This window comes from Poromitra crassiceps (assembly GCF_964638095.1).
Source record: "Poromitra crassiceps genome assembly, chromosome: 2".
In the NCBI taxonomy this organism is placed as follows: domain Eukaryota; kingdom Metazoa; phylum Chordata; class Actinopteri; order Beryciformes; family Melamphaidae; genus Poromitra; species Poromitra crassiceps.
Window position 1 is genome coordinate 5,708,182 of NC_139624.1, and position 24,551 is coordinate 5,732,732.

The 24,551-nt window shown below is 46.1% G+C and overlaps 4 protein-coding genes and 1 long non-coding RNA gene across 5 annotated transcripts in view; 4 read left to right on the forward strand and 1 right to left on the reverse strand.

Annotated features, from left to right (window-relative positions):
- LOC310790970 (ribonuclease inhibitor-like) overlaps positions 1-4,684 on the forward strand; it is a gene marked incomplete at both ends in the record, with an annotated part of 59,560 nt that extends 54,876 nt beyond the window's left edge. The window contains 2 exons of the mRNA XM_083652688.1: positions 2,662-2,876; positions 4,635-4,684. Coding sequence (XP_083508814.1) covers positions 2,662-2,876; positions 4,635-4,684 — 265 coding nt within the window. The remainder of the gene's footprint in view (positions 1-2,661; positions 2,877-4,634) is intronic.
- LOC310798121 (NLR family CARD domain-containing protein 3-like) overlaps positions 1-24,551 on the forward strand; it is a gene marked incomplete at both ends in the record, with an annotated part of 221,013 nt that overhangs the window by 59,998 nt on the left and 136,464 nt on the right. The gene's annotated exons all lie outside the window — the stretch shown is intronic.
- On the forward strand, positions 1,669-23,383 carry LOC310790978 (uncharacterized protein; the record flags this gene model as incomplete). The annotated part of the gene is made up of 7 exons (XM_083652700.1): positions 1,669-1,682; positions 2,662-2,876; positions 3,008-3,276; positions 18,330-18,464; positions 18,789-18,933; positions 19,273-19,335; positions 22,821-23,383. The coding sequence occupies 7 exons, from the start codon at positions 1,669-1,671 to the stop codon at positions 23,141-23,143; spliced, it is 1,164 nt and encodes a 387-aa protein (XP_083508826.1). The 3' UTR covers positions 23,144-23,383.
- LOC310790986 (ATP-dependent DNA helicase RecQ-like) lies at positions 8,874-12,715 on the forward strand (the record flags this gene model as incomplete). The annotated part of the gene is made up of 3 exons (XM_083652710.1): positions 8,874-9,449; positions 9,929-10,708; positions 12,673-12,715. The coding sequence occupies exons 1-3, from the start codon at positions 8,959-8,961 to the stop codon at positions 12,713-12,715; spliced, it is 1,314 nt and encodes a 437-aa protein (XP_083508836.1). The 5' UTR covers positions 8,874-8,958.
- LOC310789604 lies at positions 14,591-15,828 on the reverse strand. Its single transcript, XR_014553347.1, has 3 exons — positions 15,710-15,828; positions 14,850-14,946; positions 14,591-14,713 (listed from the first exon to the last, which is right to left on the reverse strand). It is a non-coding gene; the product is annotated as an uncharacterized lncRNA (long non-coding RNA).

Here is a 24,551-nt window from a genome sequence, read left to right on the forward strand (position 1 = left end):
TTGGTGGTCAAAGTTCAAGGTCACTGTGACCTCACGAACAGTTTGTTAACTGGGAATGGCGGTTTGTTAACGCGGTTTGTTAACGCGATATCTCAAGGACGGCTTGATGGAATTTCTTCTGATTTGGCTCGAACATCGACTTGGACGCAAGGATGAACTGATTCCATTTTGGTTATCAAAGGTCAAGGTCACTGTGACCTCTTGAATGCCATTTTCAAGCTTGTTAACGCGATATCTCTGTCTTGATGGAATTTCTTCGAATTTGCCTTAAATGGCGATTTGGACTCAAGTATGAACTAATGGCGGAGGCATAAATATGCGGTGCGGTTGTTCTAGTTTAATCCTATTAGAATAGTGCCATGAAGTCCACATGGCCTGGTGGGAGACACGCCACTTACGCACTTATGTGTGTAGTCTTTCCAATTTATAACTTACTGTATAATGCAACAGTTTTACCACAAACTGTGACTTTGTTGGCCTTCAAAGTTATCTAAACCTTGTACCCCCCTGGTCCAGCTGATGGATATTTCTTACATTCACGTATCGGCCGTTTGGACAATTTCGGCACGAATTGTCTGAAATTAAGGCCAGGTATTTTTTTATTTTATTTTGGAAATTCACCCTCCCACCACTAGAACAAAACCATCCTGGCACCCATAGTGAGACTTACTAACATCGGTCCTCCTTAGGTACAGTAGCCGGTGATGACTTTCACTATAACCTCCTTTTTGAGACCTCCAGGACATTTTCACAAACTTCATGCATTTTAATTCTTTCTGCTCTCATCCTGGACCAAATACCTTGAAATTGGAGTTGGTTGAAAATTTGGTGGAGTTACAAGGCTTCCAAATTCCATTGCATAGTTTTCCCATTGGTTTCAATGTTAATTTTACACAAAAACAAAAAACAAATTCCGACTCCCAGGTACTTTCCCCCGCAAAAAATATTTCTCTGATCTTACACATCTCAGCCGAGTCAAGACATTAAATTTGTAGTTTTTATTGTGTTTGCCCCCCCCCCCTTCCTCCCGTATTTGCTCAGTGTTGGCACAGCAATCAATTCCATGCAGTTTGACATGAAATACAGTACAGTGATCGCCATGGCAACATGTCACATAAGGGGGGAACCTGGATTTTCCAGTGCAAACTACTCATTTGAAGCATTTAGACTGAAATTGATGCAGGAATTAAGCTTTTTTGTGTTTTTTGTGAAAATTAGCTGTGAGTCGAAAATTGGCACTTTGGTCTTTTTTTCTCGTTCAAATTTACCTCTTTTGATTGTACATCGTATCTCAGCAACCGTTCATCGTAGAGACTTGCGGCTGGCATGGTTGAAATCAGCGTTGAAAAGTGAATATATCTCCTCACAGCCATGCCGATCGGGCCTTCTTATAGGGGCCTTCCATATGCTTGTTCTCTGCACCGGAGCACAGCAAATCCGATGCCCGCGCAGAGAGGCTCTCGGCCGGCCGGCTGTCATGAGCGTCATGGGTGGTTCCCTGCGTGTCCTTCCTCATCTCGGCCGACAACACGTGTGAGTGTTGACCCGGATGTCAAAACTCGGTCATGACCAGCATCCGGGTAGTGCCCCAGAAGTTAGTCTCACGTAGTCAGACCCACCGTCGACGTCATAAAGCTTCCAGTGACGGAGGTACGGCTGGGTGTCGGTATGACACCTGACAGGTAAGAGCCACACCTCCTTATACAGTGTAACTCGACTGTACATTAAATACAGTAGACTGGCATTTGACAGGTTACAATTCTGGGTAAGCATGAAATGTTGGTATGAGGGTTACCAATGGATAAGAATCAATAAAAAAAGAAAAAATTGTGAATATAAAAAACTAGTATGAATATCAATATCCAGCTGCTGTACGTAGAGGGCCGCAAGAGTCCGAACAAATGTGCAATTCTCAAAAGATGAAAGATGGAAGAAAATAATTCCTCCACCAAAAATGTGACAAATCCAAGGCTATGATAATCCCACCGGGGAAGATCCAGGTGGCATTCATGGGAAGGGGGGGGGAATCACATTTTGTGTTTTCTACTGTAAATTTTATTGTACAGTAAGTACAGTAAACTGGCATTTGAGGGGTTAAAATTCTGAGTAAGCATGAAATGTTGATATGAGGTATGAGGGATGAAGTTACCAATGGATAAGAATCAATACAAAATAAACAAATAAATAATTATGAATATAAAAAATAAGTATGAATATCAATATTCAGCTGTTAGACCAACTTAGGAACGACAGGCAAAACATTATTGGCGGGGTACTTAAATTGACAAACATTACATGTGTTCCTCATGGCACAATTCATGCGGGATCAAAACATGAGTGTCTCTCGCCATTCACCACCATTTAGATTTTTTCCCGTGGCTGGTTCGCATAGGCCTCGATAAAAAAGAGAGGGACTTTTGTCTATTGACTTTCAGACGAAGGGGCCGCAAGTGCTAAGATCCAGGTATTCCGGACTAATTCCTGTGGTACTCTACTATAGCCTATTATTCACAGGCCATCTAATGAAAACTGCTCACAACTTTTCATTTCTAAAAGGTCTGCCTTCTTACATTGGATGATGCTAGTGGAGTGCTGCTATCACCCAACATTGTGTGTGCTACAGACTATATACAGATACATGCTGTATTGTGTGTCCTACAGGTTCAAGTGCCCTGGTTCAGGTGTGTTCCAGTGTACTTTGACTGGTCTGGTCTTTACTATGGCTGAGGAGGGGGAGGTGCTGTACAGGACCATCCAGTGGGATGAGGGCCTCCTCCAATCAGCTGGCAAGACACCTGCAGGCCCGCTGTTCAACATCACGTGTGCTCAGAACTCTGTCCGTCAGCTCCACCTCCCACACTGTGAAACCACCCCTGGTAGGCACATTATTCAGTCATGATTATATATTGATTACTGCTGAACATTTTCTACAAAGAATTCAATTAAATGTAATGCCATTTTAATGGAGTTGACACAAGTGAAACTAAATGTTGATGTGTATTCACAGTACCACTTCCTGAAAGTGAAAGCCTGTCTGTTGTCCACATCACTGATGAGGGAATGAGCTTCCTCCGGCCACTGGAGATCACAGAAACTCATGTGGGTGTGAATGTCCCCCACCTCTCTGGCTTTGGCCTCGTGTGGAATTACATTCTGGCATTTCTAACTTCCACCAAGACTATCCAGGGCCAAGTTCTGCTGTTCCTCCTCCGACCACCATACAGAAAGCCAAAACTCAATGTGTTTCTGCTGCCAGACAACATTCCTGTTCAGGAGGTAACGCTCCCTGTCACATTCGGGGCTGAAACCCTATTGTTTTTGTGCTGGTATTTATTATTATTGTAGGAATACCTCACTCACGTTGCATTGTTCAAATTTTGCAATCTGGTGGAAGCATTTTTCAATCAAGTAGGCATCTCTCACGCTATACGGGTGCTCGATTCCTATGCCTGCCCAATTGGCCCGAGCCCGCTGCGAGGCCCGAATCCCAATATTACCATATAATCTCTCCCTCTCTCTCTGTTCCTCAGTGTGTGTGCTGCAGCGCGGCGTCCTGCTCCTGCAGCCTCTCTCTGCCTGTCTCTCTATTTGACTCTCTCTCTCTCTGTTTGGGAGCTGTCCTCTGTACACGGACGGACACGGCACACACAGCTTGTTTTGTTGTTTTTTACACACTAAGAGACAGCACGCTGTCTGTCGCTGACTGAGCGGAAAGCTACATGTCATGACATGAGTATGAATGGCAGACTAACGTCACGTGAGGGTCTGTGTGATTGTGTGGCTGGGGGAGTGTCTGTGCACTCCTCCTCTTTGTCTGACTGTGCTCTGCTGTGTAAAATTAAGCGAGTAATACAACGTTATTTAATTTAATTATTGAAACGGCCCGACCCGGCCCGGCCCGGACCTATTCATTAAAAAAAGAAGAAAAAAAGCCCGGCCCCGGCCCGTATTGGCCAGGCCCGAGGGGCCCGCGACGGTACCCTCGGGCTTGCAGCTCTCTAACCCACATTGCCATATTTATATATATCAATCAATAAAATATAGATAGAAGGTGAATCAACACAGATATAATGGGTTATAGTGGGACTTTCCATGCCTGCCCCATTCACTTCAATACATTCAGGCAGCGTCTTGTCATAGATGCGTGTTCAATGGGTCAGCGTGGGGGAAGTCTTCCTGTTCTTTGCAGGCAGCAGAGTTAGCATTCAGCTGCTAGCCCAGCCCAGGCAGACAGGATTGGGGATTAATCGTGCATTCCTTTATAACTGGGACTGGTAATCTTACGGTTCAAAGGTCATGAGCTGGGATGGTGACGTCACCAGAGCTGATATTTTCCATTCCAAACTCGTAGGAGCCTCAGCAGCCCCGACCTCAAAAATCCAAGATGGCTGCGACAACAGTAGTTATAATCGTAGTAAATGTTTTTTATTAGCACTTCTGTCTTGTTTGTGTCTCATTAAATCGAAAGTTACGTATGTAACTACGGTTCTATGAATCCCGAATGACCGCCAGAGGCGGTGCTTAAGCACTGAATATTCCCCTTCACGCATGCGCAGTTCGAGTATGTATACCAACAATGTCACCTGTGACCCCCTGGATGACCGGACAGAGGTTATATCTTCCGGTGTCATCAGGGATCATTTCCTACAGAAACTTCTCGCGAGCACACGAGGATTCTGAGTGACAGAGCGCTCTGGCGGTCATTCGGGATTCATAGAACCGTAGTTACATACGTAACTTTCGTTCTATTTCATCCCTGCTGACCGCCAGAGGCGGTGCTTAAGCACTGAATGACTTATACCAGCAAAGTCACGAGGAATCCTGAGTACCCACCTCAATGAGTAGAATCAGAGGATTCTGGCAACCAGGACCACGGCCAGTGGATGGGGAGTGGCAACATTCACCCGGTAGAACCTGGAGAAAGTGTCTGGTGACGCCCATGAGGCAGCAGCACATATGTCCCCCAGGGATACCCCTCTCAGGGCAGCCCATGATGTGGAGACACTCCTGGTAGAATGGCCCCTCACGCCGGATGGCAGGAGGCGGTTACTCGCCCCATAGGCATAGCTGATAGCGTCCACAATCCAGTGGGACAGACGCTGTTTGGAGAGAGCGCAACCTTTGTTAGGGCCACCATAACAGAGGAAGAGCTGTTCTGACTGTCGAATGCACATGGTAGCTGTAATATAGGCTCTTAGGGCCCGCACTGGGCACAGCAGTTCCCGCTTGTCCCCCCTCTCTCCTGGTGGGGGGTCAAATCGTGCAAGCCGTATTGGCTGGTTGAGGTGTGAGTGCGACAGCACCTTAGGGAGGAATGCTGTGTTTGGCCACAGAGTGACCCCCGAGCCATCTGAGTTCCACCTCAGACATGAGACACTGACAGACAGGGCGTGCAGCTCACTGACCCGCTTTGCTGAGGTAATGGCCAGGAGGAATGCAGTCTTGCATGACACCCACTTTAGCTCCGCCTGTGCCAAGGGCTCAAAGGGAGGCCTGCATAGAGCATCCAGCACCAGGGGAAGATCCCATGCTGGGATTCTCGGGGCTCTTGGAGGATGCAACCTCTGAGCCCCCTTCAGGAAGAGGGACACCAGACTGTGGCTCCCCACTGTGCCATTGTCGACTCTGGCATGTCGACACGATATTGCCGCTACGTACACCTTCAGAGTAGCAGGAGACCGGCCTTTGTCCAGGAGGGACTGCAGGAACTCAAGGACAGTAGGCACAGAACAATGTACTGGGTCCTCGCTCCGACCCATACACCAGTTGTAAAACAGCTTCCATCTGTTGTCGTACTGCAGACGAGTGGATGGCGCCCTTGCATTCATTATAGTATGCCTGACAGGGTCTACACAGCTGCTGAGTAGTGGTTCGGGCCCTCCAGCAGCCAAACGCACAGCTGGAGGCGTTGGGGATTGGGATGCCAGATCTGACCTTCCAGTTGGGACAGGAGATCTCTCCTGTCGGGGAGGCGCCATGGAGCGCTGCGACAGAGTCTGTGCAGCAAAGGGAACCATGTCCTCCCTGGCCAGAAGGGGGCCACCAACAGAATCCTGTGCCCCTCCTGAAGAACTCTCTGAAGTACTAGCCGAATCAGAGGAAGCGGTGGGAAGGCATATAGAAGACCCTCTGGCCAAGGATGAGCCAGTGCATCCTGGCCCAGAGGGCTGGTTGTCTCCGCTAAGGAGAACCATAGAGGGCAGTGAGTCGACACCTCTGAGGCGAAGAGGTCCACCTCTGCTCTGCCGAAGCGGCTCCAGACTGTGTGCACCACCTCTGGGTTGAGGCACCACTCCCCTGATGGAGGCTTTTGATGGGAGAGGAAGTCTGCCAAGTGGTTCTGCTCTCCCGGTAGATATATTGCCCGTAGGCTGATCAGGCGGGGGGCCGCCCATGTCAGGAGGTCCCTTGACACTTGCAGCAGCCGTGCAGACTTGGTTCCACCCTGATGGTTTATATGATAGACGGTCGAGGTGTTGTCTGACCGAATGAGGACGTGCCTGCCTCTCAGGTATGGCAGGAAGTTCTTGAGAGCTAGGTGCACTGCTCGCAGCTCCAGCACATTGATGTGTCTGGCGCGGTCTTCCCCAGACCACTGCCCGCGAGCCGTCCTGCTCTGCCACACTGCACCCCATCCTGCGGGGCAGGCATCTGTGGTGACAGTCTCCCTGCGGGACGGGATGGAGCCCATAGGGACCCCCCTTGCCATATAGGCCCCGTCCCTCCACGGGGCTAGGGCGAGGAGACACTGCTGTGCCACTCTGACCTTTCTGTGTCTGTGCCGCTTGGCGTCCAAGCGGAAGCCGTTCAGCCACCTCTGCAGGGGGCGCAGCGACAGCAAGCCCAGCGGAACAACAGCTGCGATGGATGTCAGTTTGCCCAAGAGCCGAAGAAACGTGACATAGGGCAACAGTCTTCCCCTTTGGAACAAGGGAAGAAGGCGTAGGATGTCGTCCACACGGTGTGGGGACGGACAGGCTGTCATAGTAACAGTGTTTAATGCTAACCCAATGAAGGTTGTGGTCTGAGATGGTTCTAGACAACTCTTTTCCATATTTACCTTGAGTCCTAGGTGGGACACGTGGGACAGGAGGCACCCTGTATCTTGGGCCACTTGAGCTCGGGATGGTGCGCAGACCAGCCAGTCGTCTAGGTACGGAAGGACCTTCATGCCCTGAGACTGCAGAGGTGCAAGCGCCGCTGCCACACATCTCGTGAACACCCGTGGGGAGAGAGAGAGCCCGAATGGCAGCACCCTGAACTGCCAGTGGTGGCCTCGATAGGCAAAGCGCAGAAACTGCCGGTGTTGATGGGCAATGGGGACATGAAAATAAGTGTCTTTCAGGTCTATGGATGTGAACCACTCTCCACGGGCTACAGTTCGCAGAACGTCTGCCGTGGTCAACATATGGAAGGGCATGACCTTCATGAACTTGTTGAGTCCCCTCAGGTCCAAGACTGGACGAAACCCGCCAGTCTTTTTCGGCACGAGGAAGTATGTCGAGTAGAACCCCCTGGGGTGCGACAGAGGGTCTACAGCCTCGATGGCGCCCTTGGCCAGGAGGGCCGCCAACTCCTGGTCTAAGGCTATGGCTTTCACCGGGTCGTTTATGATGGTAATTTTGACCCGGCTGGATGTTGGGGGCCGGCGTCGGAATTGAAGCTTGTACCCGTGGGTTAAGGTGGCAACCACCCACGGGTCTGAAGCATGAGCAGCCCAGTACCTGAGCTGCTGATGGAAAAAATATCCGACAGCCGGCCCCGCGGCTTCAATGTCCGCCCCCCCGGCCCCTAGGGGCCCTGAAGGGGGGACGGACAGGATCCGGGGCCCGAGGCCGATTGGAGGGCCGAAAGTCACGGCCCAGCCTCTGCGTGTACTGCTGAGGTTCACGACGGCTACTGATGTGCGCTGGTGGTGGAAAGCGGGCTCGGGGAGCAGCCGAGGGGCCCCTGGGCCTGGTGGGCGGAGGGATACGGCGAAGACCTGCCAGCTGCTGCCTGGTCTGCCCAGCCTGGATGGTTCGTTCCAGCGCTTCCTGTGCCGCTGACCCGAACATCTCTCCTGGCTCCACTGGGAGGCTACGGAGAGTCCTCTTCGACGCCTCAGTCAAATTAGACTGTGAAAGCCAGACTTGGCGACGAGTTTGGACCAGGACGGACATCATCCGTCCAATTTCCCTGGACATAAGGCCGAACGCCTCCAGTGACGCATCACAGAAGGCCACGGAGTCAGCATTCACATTGCCCTCCTGTAGTGAAGCAGAGAGGGCGAGCATGAGGTGTGACAGGGAGTTGCCTATACGACCGGCCCGAGCTCCCGCACCATAAGCCCTTGTGAGAAGGTCGTCAGTCATCCGACACTGGGGTCGGGGGCACCTAGTATCCCTTCGCAGAGCCTCATCGGGGGAAACAATGAGGGATGCGATGGCAGGCTCCATAGCTGGCATGTGATCCAGGCCAACTCTTGCCGTGTCGTGCATGGCTGCCAGGGTTCGACCATCAGCAGAGAGATGGGAGCAAGCTCCAGTGTCCCTCCAACAGGCCTGCAACTCCCTCATGTAGTCCACTGAGTGAGGGACCTCAAAGGCAGTGGAGGCTGGCCTGCGCCTGAAGAAGGCGCTTGCGGGAGCCGATTCCGCCTGCTGCGGTATATCCATGCGTAGGTGATCTAGCGCCCTGCGCATGACCGTACGCATGGGGCGGTCCTCCGTCTCAGCCAGCGAACTGTGAGCGGAGGAATGGGAGCCCGGCCCTGAGGCCCGGGAGACCCCATCCAATGTAACCTCGCGTCACCAGGCTCTTCTCGGCGAGAAAGAGCCTGGCTCCCGCCCACAATTGATTTTGTCATCATACTGGGTCCGGCCTAGAGCCCGCCCTAGACCGGATCTAGCTCGTCAACTTTCACGTTAACTTGACAATTTGACCCAAGTATCAGAACGGCAAACAACAAAACAAAAGATGGACGTACCGAACGAAGTTTTTGAAGAAGTTCTTTTAGAAACATTGCGGATTCACAATCTCACATCTTTTAAGCCAATACAGAAGCTTTGCATCAGACAATTAATCGAGGGAAGAGACGTTCTCGCATGTCTACCAACTGGTTTTGGGAAAAGCTTAGTATTCCAAACCTGGCCGACGGTGTGTCGACTGCTTGGGAAGAACTTTTCAAACAAATGGCCAGTTGATGGAATAGTTATAGTTGTCTGTCCGCTGTTATCGATAATGGAGGATCAAGTACAACAATTGAAATCCAAAGGCATATCTGCTGCCTGTGCTGGGAAAGACATGGACATTGATCATAAGATTTCACATGGCGAGTACTCCATTGTCTTTGGCTCTCCAGAAACCTTCCTCGGCAGTGACTACTGGAGAAATGTGCTACAAACACCCATATTCCAACATCGTTTACTTGGAATAGCAGTGGATGAAGTGCACACTGTTATTCAGTGGTGAGTAGCCTAACCCCATTAATGTTAACTGTCATAGTAATAGTATGATTATAACAATTATTCTCTCCGCAAACCAAAAAGTATACAGACCCCCCCCCCCCCCCCCAGGGATAGTATAATAATGTAAATAAAATCTAAAAGTTCCACCACTTTATACTTGCGGGTTAGCTTGCTGTCTGATCATACAATCTCGAGATCTGGGTTATTTTAAGCAAACAATGAAAAAGAATCTTAACTTCTGGACAGTAAGCTAATTAGTGTAATTGTAACAAATTCCTTCCATTGTCTATTGTGACTACCATAATGCATGGCATTTGCCCCGAGATAATAACCAGTTTCACATGCTATATTCCATAAGTGTGATAATAAATAATTTAATGATCCAATTCTTCAGTAGTGTGTGAAAACCTAACAGCATTTTGGTATGTGACAACTAGTTGTGTTTTTATGTTTGACATTGTTTTTCCTTTGTCAAACAGGGGCCAAGGAAAAGGAGGCAGATCACCATTTCGGAAATGGTGTGGACTTGTTGGTGAGCTTCGTTCACTGCTCCCCAAATCTGTGCCAGTGTTTGCCACAACAGCCACAGCATCAAAGAAGACCAGGCAGGAGCTAATGAAGATTATTGGAATCCAGGGCTGTGTTGAGATTGCAGTGTGTCCTGATCGGTCAAACATCAGGCTTGCATCAAAGAAGGTCTCGTCAAAAGCAAAGAATACATTTGCATGGTTGTGTGAGGAACTCAAACTAAAAGGACCAAGCACTGAAAAAATGGTCATCTACTGCAAAACCATCGCTGACTGTTCACACCTGTATGCAGATATTTTCAAACCATACCTGGGAATTAACTTTTGCCATCCATTAGGTGCTAATGACAAATCTGGAAACAGGTTGGTGGACATGTACCATTCAGCAACCCCTGAGGACGTCAAAAAGAACATTGGTAACTCCCTGAAAGATCCTGCCTCCACTCTTAGAGTGGTTATTGCCACATCAGCACTTGGTATGGGAGTAGACTTCAAGAATGTTCACACAGTGATCCACTATGGAGTCCCAAATGAAATAGAGGACTACATGCAAGCCATAGGGAGAGCTGGAAGAGATGGTGCGGACTCCCACTCCATCCTGTTGTATCATGGTGGACAATTAAAAGGAGTGTCTGACCAGATGCAACAGTATGTGTCCAACAGCACAACTTGCCGGCATGCAAAATTACTTAAAATCTTCAATGATGAGCAGGGAAAGCCGATTCATCCTGGGCATAGATGTTGTGATGTCTGTGCTCAACGTTGTGAGTGTGGTGATGCATGTAATGGCAAACCTAGTGAGATCGAGAAACATGTAGGAGAAGACCCAGTGTGCAGACAAAGAAATGTCAGTGAGGCCCAAAAACTTGAATTGCAAATACGCTTGCAGGACATTGAAGAGGGAATGACAGGAGAGCCCGGTTCCAGCAGTGTGTCTGTGTACAGTGCCACATCGAATCCAGACTCCAGTCACGAGGAGTTCATTACAGAAGTGGTGAATAACAGCTGTACTTTGTTCACAATGAATGATATTTTTAGCACTACTCAAGTGAGCACCTTGGAACAGGCACAGTGCATCTTGAATGTTATAAATGAGGTCTTTCATGACATAGAGCAGGAAGGTGGGCCCATAAACGTGGTAGAATGTGAGGACAGCATGGATTCAGCATTAGCTGCTTTAGGTGACATTGCATTGCATGACGATTGAATGAATGCAGCTAAATCAAAAGATTGGATGTTGTATGAGGTCCTCAATGTTGCTGGAAAGTTTGTGAAATGATGAAAAAATAGTGAAGGCCCTGGAAGTGTTACATAGACATGGGTCATTGAAAGCCCGAAATTCACATTTTGCAACTTGCAAGACTGTAAATTTAAGTTATTTTCTTCCTTTCTTTCTTTCCCTTGTTATTTAATGTGTAGTAGTACACTGGTTCTGATTACCGATTCCAGGATTCTTACAGGTCCTGTAATGTGAATCTAAGATTAAAGAACACTATTCGAAACTATTATATAGCCAAGGGCCTTCGAATTTGTGTATATATATTTTTCTCTATTTTTTTTTTTTCTAAAATGGAAATTGGTTGTTTAGCTTAGTCTTTGTTAACGTGTAGGCGTGCACTGATTTCACAATGTGAATTATTTTTCTTATATGTCAATTAGTCTCAATAAAAACCATTGTTGAATATTTCTGTATTGCTGTCATTTCTTCATTTTGGCACTGTCAGTTGTTTTTTGGAATTCAAGCTCTACGGGAATGTCTGGTGAATTTCATAATGTTAAACTCACTTCAGGGCTAGTTGACGCAGTACATACTGCCCGTGATGCCACTACAACATGATACAGTATATCCACAGTAGCATTACTTAAGAGCACAAAATCAAGACGGTTTTCTATACTTTCCCCCCACTGTAAAATGAGCAATAAATCTGTAATAACTCCCAAGTGAAATTGGTAAAACATGTTTGACAAATGGCTAAGTTCTTGTGCTCATGGTTAAGGACTAATGTAGAACTTGACTGACCTGTGGGATTGGTTTGTGATAATTATCTCTTTAGCGTATCAAATATAAAGTTAGAAAACTTATGTGAATTCTGGCTCTAGAATTTCAAAAAAATCCTGTGCTTTTGCTCTGGATGTTTTGGATTATGCAACCCCCCCTCCCAAAAAAAGAGACAACCGACATTTGCACTTTTAATTCTAACTGAAATATAAAGATGGTTACAAATCTACAAGTAATTACAAAATGTGGTGACGGCAAGTTAAAACAAGGATAATAATGGTAAAAGATAATGACTTAAAATTCTTGATGATACTTTATTGCAAAGATACATTATGTGGATGCCAACCGAAACACATGTGCAGGGGGACTCTGTTCCTGGTTAATGCTCCAGTCTTCAAATATGGGGAGTGAATTGTGGTGGATTCAGAAATTCTTTCTGTGTCACACTGACCTAACTGAAAATCATTTTGCCATTGTCTTCCAACTTCTGTCATTTAGAACTTTGAATCATGTACTCAAGATAGGGGTGTGAAACTAACCACACAACATTGAAAAGGCTCTTTAAGTTTCAGTTCCCTACAAAACTCACTTACTAGATTGGCAAACTGTAAAAGCAAAAACAAAAAACGAACCTGGACAGACTGTGGTGAAGTCAGTGAAATGGTAGCTTCTCTCATGTCTCGCTGCCTCACATCAGGAGGGGAGACCGCTGCAGGAGCAGGGGCATTAGCGCTCTTTGATGAAAGGCCCCCAACTTTACCCTGATAGAACATAAACATATTAGACCAAACCTAAATAAACTCTCTTGCAAACTGCCATGATAAAATCAAATCAAATAAACATAGACACACACACACCTAGACTGATATTCATCTTGTGGTAGATTTTGTTTCTGGAATTTATTTTCAATTTAGATCTATCTAGTTTACCTGTATGCTCCCGCACCATGGACAAATATAAATTGTGCTAGTATAGCTCCTTGAATTGAATCGAATATGGTGCTAATTCAATGCGTATCTTTGCTGGCACAAATGTAATGCCTTGTATGTTTGGAAAAAAAAAGTTTCTTACCATGCCCAGAACATCAGAGTTTCACCAAAACACAGTTTACTTCATGAGAAGTGTAGAAAGATGGTGTCACGTGGCGGCGTTGAATTCATGTGCCACACCACTTTGATCGAGACAAACCTTAACCGTTGTAGGAGACCACAGCACTGGAATGGATGAACCTCTCGGCCCTGTAGACATCGGTTTGTCCACAAGTTTCTGAAATGATGTAAAAACAACAACAAACAAACAGAGGAATATAACAGTAACAGAAGCCTATGTTTGTTTGGCTTGCTTTTCAACCCAATACAATTTCAAATTTTTGGTTTCAGTTCCCTACAAAACTCACTTACTAGATTGGCAAACTGAAAAAGCAAAAACAAAAAACGAACCTGGACATACTGTGGTGAAGTCAGTGAAGTGGTAGCTTTTCTCATGTCTCGCTGCCTCACATCAGGAGCAGGGGCATTAGCGCTCTTTGATGAAAGGCCCCCAACTTTACCCTGATAGAACATAAACATATTAGACCAAACCTAAATAAACTCTCTTGCCAACTGCAATGATAAATAACAATGATTAAAATAAAACATACACACAAACCACCCCCCCCCCCCCCCCCCCCAGACTAATCTTCAGCTCGAGAAGATTGATTGTGGTCGTTTTAATAATAATAACAACAACAACAACTACAACAACAACAACAATAATAATCACAATAATAAATCATTAGTTTATGAAATGTATTTTTTGGTTGATTTCTATCTAGTTTACCTGTATGCGTCCGCTACATGTCCAAAACTAAATCATGCTAATATAGCTCCTTGAATCGAATATGGTGCTAATTCAATGCGTATCTTTGCTGGCACAAATGTAATGCCTTGTATGTTTGGAAAAAAAAAGTTTCTTACCATGCCCATAACATCAGATTTTCACCAAAACACAGTTTACTTCATGAGAAGTGTAGAAAGATGGTGTCACGTGGCGGCGTTGAATTCATGTGCCACACCACTTTGATCGAGACAAACCTTAACCGTTGTAGGAGACCACAGCACTGGAATGGATGAACCTCTTGGCCCTGTAGACATCGGTCTGTCCTCAAGTTTCTGAAACGATGTAAAAACAAGAACAAACAAACAGAGGAATATAACAGCAACAGAAACCTATGTTTGTTTTTATTGCTTAAAGCTTATACAATTTCGTGGTATTTTTCGGTTCAGTTCCCTACAAAACTCTCCTACTAGATGTGCGGACTATGTAAATGTTAAAAAAACTAACCTGGACAGACTCTGGCAAAGCCAGTGAAGGGATAGCTTCTCTCGTGTCTCGCTGCCTCACATCAGGAGAGGAGGCTGCTGCAGGGGCAGGAGCAGGGGCAGTCTTTCTCCGAAGAGCTTTTCTCTGTTTAATTCGCAAGACATCAGGTGAAGGAGGGGCAGTTGACAATATGTCAGCAGAACCTGTCTCCATCTGGAAATAAAATATACACAAGTATAATAACATTACAAAGCATGATACATACCGTGACATTGCATAACATTTTACATAGTGTACAGGGGAAGAAAACTAACCTGGACAGACTGTGGGTAAGTCTGTGAAGTGGTAGCTTCTCTTGTGTCTCGCTGCCTCACATCAAGAGAGGAGGCCGCTGCAGGGGCAATAATGCTCTTTGATGAAAGGCCCCCAACTGCACCCTGAGAGAACATAAACATATTAGAGCAAACAATTAGACCATATTAGACCATCATTACATCATAATCAAGCATTGCTTAAACTAATATGATATAATGTTAATCAAACACTCTGGAATTTCATATGAAGTTAAACTACCATTGCTTCAACTTCCAGAGGTGGATCTTCCCCAGTGCCAACTCTGGTTTGGAAAAGTTCCCTTCGTCGTGTGTTTTTTTCTAAAATGGGTGGACACCTAGACAGTATTACATTTATAAGATAATTAGAACAGTGGAGGATTCAGATGTTTGACATCAGCAAAACGTTTTTATACCACGCTTAAAAAGACATTGTTCTTAAGATATAAGTCAATCATTCTATATCTTACAGAAGTTTCTGTGGCTTAGAAAAGCATATTAGTATCACAATCCAATTAAAGTAGCAGAAGTAACAGTTCTCGTGATGAATATAGCCAATTTTCAAATCATATATAGGCCGATTGAAATTGATGCATTAAGCGTTCATAATGTGGGAAATGGTAAAAATGAAGATTGAATTCGCAAGATAGTGCTGGGGAGCTTAGCCAATAAAATAGTCAGTGCTAATCAGTTGTTTTATAAGTTTATAATAACGTTAGCTGGTAAGGTAAGGCTTAAGCTGCCAAATAAATAGCGTAGAATTCTAATATTTCCAAATGTAGACCAGATCTGGTGGAGTGGAAATAAATATCATGCATATAAAGTATAATGACAGTGGAAATAACTAAAGAAGAACAATGACGTCACAATAACATTACAGTGGTTAACGTTACTTGAGTAATAAACGTCACTGGTACGACACTTCGTTAATAATGTTTTCTCTCCATAATAAAACATGACGAAATGACACGACACTATCTAACATTAACGTTACATGGATATCAACACATTTAGGTAATCAGTACTGAGATGCTCCATGACCGATGCATTGTAGTCCGATTGTGACAATTATAACGTTAACAAGATAACAAATAACTATACCTCTTTCGTCTCGTCAAATCCTCTTTCACCGTTTTGACCGGTGTGTCAGGCGGTGGTGGCGGAGATGCCATATTGCATGAACGTTTAGTTTTATGTAACGCTAGCTTTGTTTTGATCAGACTCTAGTTTAGGTAACATCACCGCGTCAAGCTAACGGCAACACAGACTTTGTTAGGCGCATTTCCTTCCGGTGATAATTCTGGGTCCGGGGTTTACGCCCCCATGACAAAAAGCGGGGTGGAAGGTGCCCAGACTAATCCAATGAGTCTTTCCCATAATCACGAAAGTGAGTCGCAGAAGCTGCCAGGGAGAGTGTATCCTCCTCTGGGGCAAGCGCCGGCATTGGAGGAGTGGGCACCTCAGCCTCCTCTGAAGGGACACCAGGCTGGTGAGCCATGAGCATGGACCTCATCTGGGCCAGCTCAGCGGACAGCTGATCCACCTTTGATGACAGCCCACTGCGGTCAGACTTCGTCTTTTTCTTGGAGGGTCCAACCGCAGCGGCCTCAGCCAGACGCTTAGAGCTCCTACGTTGGAGCGGAGACACTTGGCCCGATGGGGGGATGTCACCTTCGCCCATTGGGTGTTCCAGCTCTGCCAGTCTGACAGCCCTAACTGCCCTAGGCATGTAGCTGCAGTTCATGCATGGATTGTCCGACAGTGCCTCCCTCAGGTGCACCGGACCAAGGCACGCGGGGCAGAGATCATGGCCATCCTCTGGCTGCAGAGGAGCCTCACAGGATGTGCAATAATGTGCATTATCCATCATGGTGGCACCAGTTAGGAACACCACCACACCGGCTAATGCACACCCTTCACAGTTAGCCCAGAGTGCGGACGCAACTGGTCCCTACTGTAGATGCTGTATGCTGGGGGGAGGGAGCGCGTACGCTGCCTATACCAGCAGGCAGCAGAGGCTTACTCATACACAGTATATATATATACACACAATGTAATTAATTAATATATATATATATTATATATATATATATATTATATATATATATATTATATATATATATATTATATATATATATATTATATATATATATATAATATTACTGTCACTAGCAGTGGTTAGTCACCAAACAAAACAACATCTAAACTCATCCAAAATGAAAACACTACTCACAGCGCTGACGCTATAACGTTAGTGAACAGAATGAGACCATATACTGGGGGGAGGGAGCGCGTACGCTGCCTACACCAGCAGAGGCTATTTCTTTTTTTTCTTTTTTTTTTTCTTTTTTTTTAACCAAACCACACTTGTAATGCCGGGAGGAGGCTGCGCAACGCAACACTCACCGGCAAGTCTGCAGCAGTAGGTATCGTTGAAGATACAGCTTTGCAAACAATTATGAAGTCACCTCACCTTGTCCAGAGAGGGAAGTGGAAAACACTGCCTTACCGGCGAAAGAACGCCGCAGCGTCCACCTGAACAAAAAATAACTCCTCTCATACGAGGAAGAGATTTCCGTCGCAGCTCCTGGAGGGCGAACGTTCGCTGCTCCGACCAACAACGGCCGCGGAACTACTAGCAACGGAATGTACGTTTAATATGAAGTATCTCGTAATGCTTTCAAAAGCACTCTGCGCGCGAGAAGTTGAAAAGGAAATGATCCCTGATGACACCAGAAGATATAACCTCTGTCCGGTCATCCAGGGGGTCACAGGTGACATTGTTGGTATACATACTCGAACTGCGCATGCGTGAAGGGGAATATTCAGTGCTTAAGCACCGCCTCTGGCGGTCAGCAGGGATGAAATAGAACAGCTGTACACACATCACTGCCTAACTTCTATCTGTGTGGACATGAGGCTGCAGTGTTTGTATGCGCAAAATGCCTTGTTATCAACTGTTATTGCTAACAATGGCTAGCTTGGCTAGCGACTGGATCTGACCAGTGGACAGTGAACTTCCCAGCTCAACTTTTCTGCAAATGGAACGCTAACAAAACGGATGTGACGTCATTTAGCCTTCACATCCCAGTTATTTTGCGATAAAGGAATGCAACATTAACCCCCGCAGTAAACACACATCTGAACAGTATGTGTACCTGCTCTTGAATCCCCGATCCTGTAGTGTAGAGCTGCAGCACCTTCCACAGGTGAGTCAGGTCATTAAGATATATTATTGGTTTTCCCCCACGCCCTACTGACACAACGCTAGCGGAAGTAACGTTTTGTGGGTGTTCTCACACAGACCGACTGTATCTATAGAACTGTCCCTAAAGTCGAGCCCCAATGCAAAATGTGAACACTGTGATGAGAGTGATGTCTCTTCCTTTTGTTACAGTATAGGTTAGGCTACTACTTGCACACAGAGAGGAAGCAAAATCTTGCATTTTTGATCAATACAATATACTCTTCATAAAACATTTGGGGCAACAAATGCCAGGACTAACAACACCCATAGCAGATAGTATGCACACAAAAAACAAATCTCCCCCCCCCTCTCTCTCTCTCTCTCTCTCTCTCTCTCTCTCTCTCTCTCTCTCACACACACACATGCACTAGGGTGTTATATGTATCTAAACATGTCAAACTGTTGAGAAGATTGTCATCATGAACACGACAGTGAAACGATCTTTCAAATACAACTGTTGTGATATAATTTAAGGTGAAAAGTCAACAAGAAAATGCTGAGTACATCCGGACTCCGTCCGATTGTCTTCTCTCCAAGGATGAAAGATACAGTCTCCACTGCAAAACTCAAACTCCTGCAAAGGAGTATAAAGTACAGCCTAAGCCTGAGGTACGTCAAATACAACTTCCTGCAAAATATCTCTGTTAACCCATTGATACCTGATGCAGCATTTGTGTGTATATCCCTTTAAGACGAACCGCGTGGTCTTAAAGGGATACACACACAAATGAGGGATATACATGCAAATGCTGCATCAGGTATCAATGGGTTAATGATGCTTTAACATGTGTGTGTGTGTGTGTGTGTGTGTGTGTGTGTGTGTGTGTGTGTGTGTGTGTGTTTACAGATTCAGTTATTTTACATGTAAAACACGAACATTCAATTATATCATATTTTTGGGAGCAAAAACAACAACACTTCTCCTGGTTTCAGTATGTCTTACCATTTTATCCAAAATATGGACCAAATTACCACCCAACATTTGTGGTTGACCTGGATACAAGCACAAAGGAAGTGACTCTGGATGTCCAAAATGAAGAGAGGAGACCAGTCTGGAATCATGAGCTTGATCTGCATGGTAAGACTTAAATCCTCCTACAGCTTCACTCAGTCTGTTAGAATGGAGAAGTTGATGGTGGTTAATGCTCTAGCTCATTTTTCAGTCTGGCTGCATTCACAGTCTGCTGTGACATCTCTGCTCTGTGCATGTGTGTGTGTGTTTGACACACACACACACACACACACACACACACACACACACACACACACACGTATGCAGACAGGAATCTAGCTCCCTTGGAGCAGATTTTCAGCATATAACATAAATTAATCAGTATGGTAAATTAATCGGCATCATAGCAACAACATTACTTTGCAAAGCTTTTAACATCATGAAACACATGGCCCTCAATTTCAGAATCAGCCACCGAGAGCGGAGCAGCGGCAGGGCCCTCATCTGTTACCCAGGACATGAGACAAGGTGAGCACATGTTAGCCAGGACATGAGACAAGGTGAGCTCATGTTAGCCAGAACGTGAGACAAGATGAGCTCATCTGTTACCCAGGATGTGAGACAAGGTGAGCTCATGTTAGCCAGGACATGAGACAAGGTGAGCTCATGTTAGCCAGGACATGAGACAAGGTGAGCTCATCTGTTACCCAGGATGTGAGACAAGGTGAGCTCATGTTAGCCAGGACATGAGACAAGGTGAGCTCATCTGTTAACCAGGATGTGAGACAAGGTGAGCTCATGTTACCCAGGACATGAGACAAGGTGAGCTCATCTGTTACCCAGGATGTGAGACAAGGTGAGCTCATGTTACCCAGGACATGAGACAAGGTGAGCTCATCTGTTACCCAGGATGTGAGACAAGGTGAGCTCATCTGTTACCGAGGACGTGAGACAAGGTGAGCTCATCTGTTACCGAGGACGTGAGACAAGGTGAGCTAATCTGTTACCGAGGACGTGAGACAAGGTGAGCTCATGTTAGCCAGGACGTGAGACAAGGTGAGCTCATCTGTTACCCAGGACGTGAGACAAGGTGAGCTCATCTGTTACCCAGGACATGAGACAAGGTGAGCACATGTTAGCCAGGACGTGAGACAAGGTGAGCTCATGTTACCCAGGACGTGAGACAAGGTGAGCTCATCTGTTACCCAGGACGTGAGACAAGGTGAGCTCATCTGTTACCCAGGACGTGACACAAGGTGAGCTCATCTGTTACCCAGGACGTGAGACAAGGTGAGCTCATCTGTTACCCAGGACGTGAGACAAGGTGAGCTCATCTGTTACCCAGGACGTGAGACAAGGTGAGCTCATCTGTTACCCAGGACATGAGACAAGGTGAGCTTATCTGTTACCCAGGACGTGAGACAAGGTGAGCTCATCTGTTACCCAGGACGTGAGACAAGGTGAGCTCATCTGTTACCCAGGACGTGAGACAAGGTGAGCTCATCTGTTACCCAGGACGTGAGACAAGGTGAGCTCATCTGTTACCCAGGACGTGAGACAAGGTGAGCTCATCTGTTACCCAGGACATGAGACAAGGTGAGCTTATCTGTTACCCAGGACGTGAGACAAGGTGAGCTCATCTGTTACCCAGGATGTGAGACAAGGTGAGCTCATCTGTTACCCAGGACGTGAGACAAGGTGAGCTCATCTGTTACCCAGGACATGAGACAAGGTGAGCTCATGTTAGCAAGGACGTGAGACAAGGTGAGCTCATCTGTTACCCAGGACGTGAGACAAGGTGAGCTCATCTGTTACCCAGGACATGAGACAAGGTGAGCTCATGTTAGCAAGGACGTGAGACAAGGTGAGCTCATCTGTTACCCAGGACGTGAGACAAGGTGAGCTCAGGTTAGCCAGGATGTGAGACAAGGTGAGCTCATGTTAGCCAGGATGTGAGACAAGGTGAGCTCATCTGTTACCCAGGACGTGAGACAAGGTGAGCTCATCTGTTACCCAGGACATGAGACAAGGTGAGCTCATGTTAGCCAGGATGTGAGACAAGGTGAGCTCACCTGTTACCCAGGACCTGAGACAAGGGAAGCTTATGTTAACCAGGGGGGGTTCCTGTGCACCCCAATTGTGGGGTGCGCAGGAACGAGGAGACTGTGAACAAGGGCTAACTTACTCCTCAACTCACGTGAGGCCCTAACCTCACTCCTTAAAGGGCGCATGGACATTAAGGTGAATGTCTCTGTAATGTTCTTTGTGGAACCGCCACAAGATCTATACTCTCCTATAGGGATCATACTTCTCAGATTTGTCTCATGGAAGTCTCAGACTCATCTCACATTCTTCTCTTTACTTTCTCAAATATTGCTAAAATGATTAGCGTCACCGACGCCAAACCCACCCACTTTTTTGCCAATATTCTATCAAAATTCTGTTTCAACTGCTGCTACAAATGATCTTGTGCTGTTTCCACTCAGTTTAATGGCTTAAAGCACAAGTCAAACTTCTTCTCTTTCTGGAGACATCTTGTTTGAATCATTCACTATAGCTGTTTCCTTACCAGAGTCTGGGAAATGACCTTATTGCTGGTGAAAAAGCTGTGAGCTGAAATCCCCAAAGCTGACCAGTCCTCTCTGAACGTCTATGCTGCTAGCGTAGTTTTGCAGTAGCCTGGGCTAGTTTTACAGGGCCTTTCTTCTTCATGGTATATTCTTCTTCTGTGGTACCGTCGCCCAAGCGGCTCACTGCTACTTTCTCTTATCAAAGGCACTTTCATAAGGTATTTGGACCTTTTATCATGCACATTTTAATATGAAACTTTACACATAAACTGTCAGATATCTGCAAATAAAAGGGACTTGCGACAGCTGACAATTAACCTCTTGAATAGCCCGCAAAGAAGGAGGAAGTACGTCACTCGGTCCCCAAACTAACGCTGGTCGGGTTTGGGTATAAGTGGTCGTGTAAAGCTTCTGGCATATTCTTCGCGCACGCGCTGGAGGCGGGGCTCCGAGGAGGGCGCACGCACTCTGCGCGGGCCAAAACAGAACATACTCAGTGCTCAGCTCGCTCCTCCAGGCACTCTGAGTGAAATTGAATCTAACGTTCCCAATTCTATGTATTAAATTCTAAAAAACGACCCTCAACATTTGGGAAGGCTAAGCCACACAACTAGTTTGTTATAATCGAACGTCATGCTTCAAAGGCGACTTTACGACGGTGAGGACTCAATCACAGCAGATATCCACTGATAGCCTACCACGGAGATCTCACAGGCACAGGCACCAAAACCCGACGCGCTGATAGAAAAATCTCCATGGACGCGCCGCGGTGCGCTCACGCCTCGCCCCCCGCCAGGGCCCGTGCGATGACGTCATAATCGCCACGCGCCCTATGCGCTTGGCTGGGCGCGAAGAGTATGCCAGAAGCTTAAGGCGTCAGTTCCGTTATCTCATTGCAACTTAATTTGTCTCAGAGAAGTATACTAGTGCATCTCTTTTTCATCCTTTCATCAGCGACCCTTAGGAGCAATAAATAAGACACAACATTTTGACCACAGTCTGATACAAAAATGAGAAGGCTCATGTTAGTCTCAAGAGATCAAAAATAAACAACAGATGAGCAACAGATGTTGCTCATCAACAGTAGATGCTGTCCATTTTTGGACAGCATATACTGTAGGCGTACGAGTTGTAGGAGTACAGGCGAGTTGTAGGAATGTAGGAATTAATTCAAGTTGAAAGCAGTCTGTTCATCCCATAGAAAATAAGCATTGACAAACCAGGAAGGAAGGACATTTCAGGTTTTGGAAGCACTCCAGTTTAGTTGTGCAAAGTAATAGAAAAGTCCTGCAATTTTACATGGGGGTGCGGAGGATGGAGGTATACTAGAGTATTATTTTAATTTGGTCCTTCTCAAATTCTTCTCATCTCTAAAGAGGCTTCTGTTGCAATGTGAATGCTGATTGTTGAATAGAAGTCTTTTTTTTTCAACTTACCTTCCAGATCCTTCTCCCAGCAGTCCCGACGATCCAAGGGCTCAGAGTCTCTCAGCAGGGGAGAGGCTACACTCAGCTCAACCAGAGTTTATCAATGGAGTGTCTGAACCTGTTCTAGACAGCATGCTGGATGAACTTCTGCGGCGGAAGGTATTAAATGGTCCAGAAATGGAGTGGGCCAGATCAAAATCCAGACCAGACAAAGCACGAGCATTGATCGACATGGTGCAAAAGAAAGGAGAAGAAGCCAGTTTAATTATGATCACTGTCTTCTCTAAGCAGGACCCTTGCCTTTCCAAAAAGCTGAACTTGACCTCAAGCAGAAATTAGAACTGAACTGCACTGAGGTGGATGTTGAAACGTGGTAACAGAAACAGTTGTCTATCAACATTAAGTATTTAAGAAGATTTGCCTTTAAAGCATGTTAGGTCAGTGGAATTTCCCTCCGAAAGTGATTTACTGACCTGTTGATATGAGGCCTGAAGCTATGGACAATCTTTTCAAACATTGTTTGTTTTACATGTGTAGGTGTGTTTTCAAACACTGAAATTATTATTAATGTTTAAAACTTAATGCCAATTAAATGTAAGAACAGTTCATCCAAGAGGATATGAGAAATGAATTGAGGTAGCTAATAAATCTAAGAAAGTAAACAGAGAGCAGTTGCTACATCCTTCGTAGATCCTTCTCAGAAGACCAAAAACGTGTGTAGGAAGGCAGTGTTTCTCTCTGGCCTCAGCTCTGAGCTCCAACCCCTCCCTCTCTACAACCAGTTTGTTCTGGGCATGAAGCTTCTGCTGCAGGTTCCCTGCAGGCATCAGTAAAACATCACATTACATCACATAAATACAGTACGTACAACACAGTACAAACATTATTTCAGTATTTCAGTATAGTTGTAAGCCTGGCTATTCCCAGTTGAGGTCGGCTGCAGGGGTTTCCCAGCGCAGTCTGTGTGGAAGATGCTCACAGCTCTGGGGATAGCTGGAAGGGAGAGGAAGACAGCTGCTCGCAGGTTGGGGGAGGCAGCGGAAAGAGCCTCTTGCTGGCTTTGGAACAGGCGGGAGGAGTTGAGCTGGAAGCCAGGAGAAGGTGAGCTGGAAGCCAGGAGAAGGTGGGTAGTGACTGGCCATCACTGCTGACCCGCCAACTGGAGGGTGTTGTGGTTGAGGGTTGAAACACCCGGTGAAAGTTGGACGCCACCTGACGACATCTTCTCCTGGCCGAAAGCTACAGTCACGAAAGCGACTGGTAATTTGTGCATCGATGTATTCAATAGTATCACTGTATTCTGGCCCACAGGTGGCGGCACCAGTCCACTGTTGGATCTGCTGCAGCTTTCTCGACAGGAAAAGCCTGTTTTAAATTTAAACTGTTCTACTAAATTAATGTAGCTCATACTTTTCATCATTACTGAATCAGTTTACAATATCAGAGTTATGTAGTTTGCTACACTTTTTCTCTGTCTCACTCCACACTGATATGGATTGTGACTGACACTCCTTTCACTGAAAAAAGAAAAGGTTATTAAGACGCCGTTACGTTTTTTTTTTTGGGGGGGGGGGGGGGGGGGGGTATGTCTGCAGAATACAGACATACAAACAGATCCGTCACGTCACTGGATCACTTTATGCAGTAGGAATGGACAGTTTGGAAACAATGTTTGTCAAGGCCTGGCCATATTTCCACCAAGTCTTGTTTTCTTTTGTTTTGCCTTACGTTGTCATCTTGATTATTA